Source organism: Neodiprion lecontei, chromosome 7, assembly GCF_021901455.1.
Source record: "Neodiprion lecontei isolate iyNeoLeco1 chromosome 7, iyNeoLeco1.1, whole genome shotgun sequence".
Lineage (NCBI taxonomy): Eukaryota > Metazoa > Arthropoda > Insecta > Hymenoptera > Diprionidae > Neodiprion > Neodiprion lecontei.
The window spans coordinates 19,566,808-19,572,671 of record NC_060266.1 but is presented as its reverse complement, the minus strand read 5'-3'; the positions used below and the strand labels follow the sequence as shown (position 1 = coordinate 19,572,671).

Below are 5,864 nucleotides of genomic sequence, written 5' to 3'. Positions count from 1 at the left end.
AAAAACGACTTTATTCGATGAAGTTGAAAAACGAGCATGTATCTGTTTATTTATAACAAGGTCTTTTAGTATACACTTTGACTGCATTTTGCAAATGACGAAAAAATTTCAAAACCATTCCGCAAACTGCGAAGAAGCGGGGTGAAAAAAAAAAATATATAAAAAAAAAACAGCATATCAAACCCCGAGAAAATTGAATCTTTTTGATCAAAGTACGAATTTAAATTTGCAGTCAATTACAGAAGATGAATGAAAACCGTTTTTGATTAATTAAAGCTGCGATAGATTCTTACAAGATTTATTCTTTGTTCCAGAAAAAATACTATATCTTTCAGTATCCACAAGTTTTTCAATGAAAATGAAAATAATCTCACAGTTCCGATGTTTGCAAAAAATTTCAGTTTCATTGAGAAACAAAAGATTGATAATAAAGTGTCAAGATAAACAATTGGAAACACGCTTTTACCGAGAAGAGTAAGCGATTGTTATTCATAATTTGTAATAAAAATTCACTTACAACAAAACCATAATAATATTTCATTTAATATCCTGCAAGAGATTTAATCGCAAGTGCCAATTGAAAGCGAGGCAGGAATATTTGCGATTTTAGGATTGTTTGGGTGATTTAAATAGCATTATACAGAATCGAGGTTCGCGTATATACGTTCGTCAATTATACGACCATTGGGATTTATTCCCAAAGGATATTAGCGGCTTGTTCCATTCGATAAACTAATTTCACTAGATATTGAAAGGTGTGTTTATACGGTGGTGAAAATAGGAATACTTGATTTGACAAATTGTATCACGCTGTTCCATAATTATTTATTCTCACCTTTCCGCAACTTATAATTAAAGCATGCATATACATTCCGCCATTAAATTTCATACCCCTAACATTACGATATTTACATTATAATATTATGTATTATAGATAAATATATGTATACGTATACGACTACATCTAAGTACATAAAGTAAAAAAAACAATTCTTTTTCGTTGCATTTCACTCCCTTGCTATCACTTTTTTTTTTTTTTTCCTCTCTTATAATTCGCTTGAATTGTTACTTCTGTGAATCTTAACAATAATGCTTTAAATACACAACGATATCGAAATTATCTTGGAAATAATCCTATCACATGTGACTGCCCGAAATATTGGAATATTTGCAATTTCAATTGAATTCATACTAAACGCGCGTCTTCTTACTTTTTCACACGCGTTAACAATTCAACGTTTTTCAACATTTTTCACATAATCCGTACACACAAATGCACATAATTTAAAAAAAAAAAATATCATTAAAACACTCTATCGATATCTTTGGTTAATTGTATAGCACAAGTAAAATCGGTGAAATAGAAATAAAACATACTGTAATTAAGATTGCAATGCGTGTATAACAACGACAACAACAACAGCAATAATAATTATAATTATAATAATAATAATAATGATAATAATAATAACAACAACAACAACAACAACAGCAACAACAACTGTAGTCCGTTTGATAAAATCACAATTTGCAAATAAAAATGAAAGATATAAAAATAAAAATTAAAAACAGTCAAGGAATGTAGCTCAGAATCCGAAATTATTGTAATATTCTGATTGATTCGATAATAACGAAACGTAAAAGTACGAATCTTACATGTTTTGATCCTGCAAAATACTAATACAATAGTTTATCAGCTTCAAAATCTGTTCATCCACTGTGAACTTGCAGACGATAACCGATTACGTGATCATTTCAACTCGCAAAGTCGCAGCAGCTGTGCTCGAGCCTTCTTCTTTTTTACGCTTTGGAATTTCTTCAAGCATCGAAGTATCTCCTTGCGACGAAGTATCTGAAGACACTTTGAGAAGGCAATGGTGTATCGTTGAGATTCAACAAATTATTCTTGTTGCAGAATAGAGATAATTTTCACTATCCCATTACCACCGCAGGCCTTCCACTCAATTTTCTTAAGCCGCTTCAATTTACACGATGATCGATCGGTAATTTCGCTTTGCATTTCCAGGTAAACAAAAAGAAAATAAAGTTTCCTTTTGACAAAAAGTTTTAATGTAATTTAATTTGAGCAAAATTTTCAATTACAACCCTTTGTTTGTAACCCTTGTACTTAGCGGGAAGGCCTGGCGAATAATTATTACATGTTGTACGATTATTGAACTTACGATCAGTATTGGATTTCTCATCCTTGTAATCGTCATCCTCCTCCTCGTCCACCTCCTCTTCACCTTTCTCAAAAATAAAATCATCGTCCAGTATCTCGTCCTCGGCAATAAAGTGCAAGTAAGATAAAACGCATATCAACGCTATAAAAAATAGGTTGGTACTGATCCCCAGAATGGCAGACAATATTGGCCAATGAAACATGATGTAACGCAGCCCGGACAAGTGTGCGTTTATCATCACGGTAGCCGAGTAGAATTCTACGAATCGCGACTGTATTTCCACGTACACATCTGTCACTGGATGACTCTGTGCGACAGAAAATATATTCATCGTTATCAGTATCTGCCTGCCTTCCGCATCCATTATCAGGTAAATTGTCACCCCTTCAAGATTCCATTTTGTTGCAAGTTGTTCTTTAATAAAAAGAAAAGCTGACCGATTGAATCTTTCTGAGAAATTCATGTTAAAAAGTGATGAGAGACTTTGTAATAAACTCTATACTCATCTCTGAATATTAAGATAATTAGCGAATTTCAAGTAAGCACGTTTTTAAATTTGAAAAAAAAAAAAACTATTCATCTTTCATCTTTCGAAGAAGAGCTCTGATTTCTTAAAAGCTGATCAAAAGTTTGAGCAACGAGGACGGTGGATACTTTCCAGGAAATAGGTCAAAGCTTTGACACAAAATGTGTCCAAAGCTTATTGTTTATTTCAATGGGTAAGTAAAGCAACTGCTGTAGAAACAAAAAGGAAAACCGGTTTTTTAAATAGAATTCTATGCCGACAATTGCAGGCAGGAGATTCTGTTTGTAGCCTCTTGATAAAAGGTTGGGTAAGCAGAAAGAGTATAATCTTAGAGGATTCGAATTTGCACTAAAAATGGTATAACTCTGCTTTTCCCCGTGTTTCAAATGTTCATAGAAATCAGTGCGCACTCGCAGTTTAAAAACTTTTAAAAGGATCCCAAATCATAATTTCCTGAATTTCATAGATATTCAGAAGGTTTTTGATAAAAGTGTTTCTAGATTCAACGTGTGACGATGCTTCAATTCATGTTTAAGCAATGGAAACACCCTGCAATATTTTTCAGAAAAAAAGACGGTATCTACAAGGAAAGTGCGCAGCTTGTAAACATGGAAGTTTTTTGCTAAATGAGACGCAATCGAACAGTTTCTTTTGACATCGCTGTAAGTCAATCGAGCTACAAGTTCCAATAATTAGGATCTTAAGTAACTTGGAACTAATATTTAATAAGGTAATAACAATGAAACGTATCAAACGCAAGCTTCTTGTGGATACATTAATTCGTATCTCAAATAATGTCTTTTACCCATCTTCTAACGAACAAGAATTCTAGATTTCAATAAAAATTTTCGAGCTCACTCTTTCTATTACTTTATAGCCAAAATATTCATTTCATATAAGAAGTGTCTTGATGGAATAAGTGAAAAAGCATACTTGATCTTCCTCAAAATTGGCAAACATTTCGAGAACAATATTTTGCTTCTCTTCAGCACTGCCCAATATCATCATCGGTGAGAATGTCAAAGTAGTGAGAATATGCAGCAAAGAACTGCGATAGTGGAGCATGGCTGAACGGCAAGCATTTCCGACCAAGACTCCATCCCGATCCCTCAATTGAGCGCAGACCATGAACATTCCTCAATAACGAATAATTGTAAATGCATAAGACGAAATAAAGATTATTTAAAGATGCCTGATTGAGAAAATTAATCCTCCGACATCAAAGTCATGGCCGATACTGGGCAATCAATCGATCTGCCGAACAAACGTACCGAGTTCCCTGTTGGTCGGCGATTCCGGCATCTCCAAATGCAAATTTACTTTGTAAGGCTGGCCGACCATCAGGAGCTGTTGTTTCTTAGTCAGCTGAACATGGGCGGAGGGAAAGCTACATATCCCTTTCTTTTCGTCGCATGATCTGGTGTGAAAAAATTGAAGTAAATAAACAGCGAATCGGGTTGACAATGATAAAATTGAAAATGCACGTGCCAGATTGGAGAAGGGAGAAGAATGTCAACAAACAGAAACATACAAGCGGATTCCTAACCTCAAATTTTAACCTAAAAATTTTCACAGCTTGACTCACTCGAATGTTAAGTGGACGGGGCGCACGTGAGATATGTTCGGCATGTAAGCGTAGTAGAAAGCGGCGTACAAAAATATAGATATCCAAATAACAACAACCGCTGTCATAACGATGATACCGCCGCGTAGGACAGCATCGCGTGCCGTTTGAACGCCTTCGGCAGTCTTTTGTTGAACGTCAAAAATCCTCTCTTCCAGCCGGCGAAACAATCGAAGTACAACCATTTTCGTACACAAATTTTACAGACAGCTGTCCCGTTAATGAACGATGCTAAAGATAATCAATGTGTAGAAAAACGTTTGCTTCGTTTGATTCCCAGATTTTATAGCTTGTGTCAGAGATGATTGTTATTAATATCCAACGACATACACCGTGTCTCCTGCAGTCGGCGACTGTTTCGAATACATTTTTGATAACGAATCAAGTCACGATGTCGTTTCCCGTGTCAAAGTGCAACATTTGCTCAATCACGCTTTGGTGGCTTGATTAGTGATAAACTTATTTTCGTTATCGTACTTTGGTAAACAGGCATCGAGAAGCGCCAATACTACGACAAATAAACTGATGCCAGCGCTACCTGGCGCTGCGTTTGTTAAGTTTGTGCTAAAAGAAACTTTAAACAGACGGTGAGCCAATTTTTTTTCTAGAGAAGAGTTACCAGCATTTAACGTAGGCTTAGCATGCATTCTGCAATACCGACGTTACTAGCTGACAAACTGACAGTAAAGATTAGCGTCTTTTATCGTCTGTCTCAAGTAGGCATGCCCGAATGCAGTCTGAGGTGGCTAATTTTTTCCCTAGACGATTACGTTGGTAACGGGGAATTTCAGCAAGCGTAAGCCATACGTAAGCCTAATGGACTCTCCTTAATTAAAAACGGACGAGATAAATTCACCGACAACCGTTGCTGCTGCGCCGAAAATCTCAAGTCCGTAAACGGTCGGTACGTAAAGATGAATCACCTTAAGTTGCCATTACGTGTAGACGAAGGGATAGTGTAGTGTCTGATATTATTATGGGTATAAAATGACCACACCGCCGATGCAAATTTTTGTGTATCGCCGTAGAGACGCCGTAATTACATTTCGAGGGTTAGTTTTCGTTTAAGTAGGCCGAAAGGTGGATTTACGCCTACGTAGGACAAAAAATATTGTTCGCATCACGGGCATAACACTTAGCGCCCTTGGTGTGAAAATAGCGCAGCGATTCCGTTGTGCGCAATCGATTCCTCTTGCAAAATAACGTCTATACAGTACATCGAACAATTGTTTCCAACATTTTTTATAGTCCTCAGGATCTTTAACAAAAGTCAAAAGGGGATAAACTTACTTTCTTTTTTAGTGAAATATCTTGCCTTCGAACCGATTTATATGACTCTATCTTGACTGATTGAACATAGAAGTGCGGAAAAGAGATCTAAAACCGTAAAAGACCAACAGTTGGGGGAAAACAAGAAGAATACGGTGCAAATTACTTTTTCAGTCATTCTCGTGTGGGTAACGTGTGATAGAGAAAATACATCATACATCATACATCGGATCCTGCGGAGGTGTATACCACCTCTAAACAG

General features: G+C 36.1%; 1 protein-coding gene across 3 annotated transcripts; it reads right to left on the bottom strand.

Moving 5' to 3' along the window:
- Window positions 1-805: 805 nt before the first annotated feature.
- Window positions 806-4,824, bottom strand: LOC107219062 (seipin). Of its 3 annotated transcripts, none has more exons than XM_046745266.1 (5): window positions 4,295-4,824; window positions 3,981-4,126; window positions 3,643-3,845; window positions 2,184-2,490; window positions 806-2,051 (listed from the first exon to the last, which is right to left on the bottom strand). In XM_046745266.1, the coding sequence occupies exons 1-5, from the start codon at window positions 4,516-4,518 to the stop codon at window positions 1,981-1,983; spliced, it is 951 nt and encodes a 316-aa protein (XP_046601222.1). In that variant the 5' UTR covers window positions 4,519-4,824; the 3' UTR covers window positions 806-1,980. The 3 variants fall into 3 exon arrangements, with proteins under 3 accessions (XP_046601222.1, XP_046601223.1, XP_015512618.1); XM_046745267.1 differs by having other exon boundaries at window positions 806-2,012; XM_015657132.2 differs by having other exon boundaries at window positions 806-1,861.
- Between the last annotated feature and the right edge of the window lie 1,040 nt (window positions 4,825-5,864).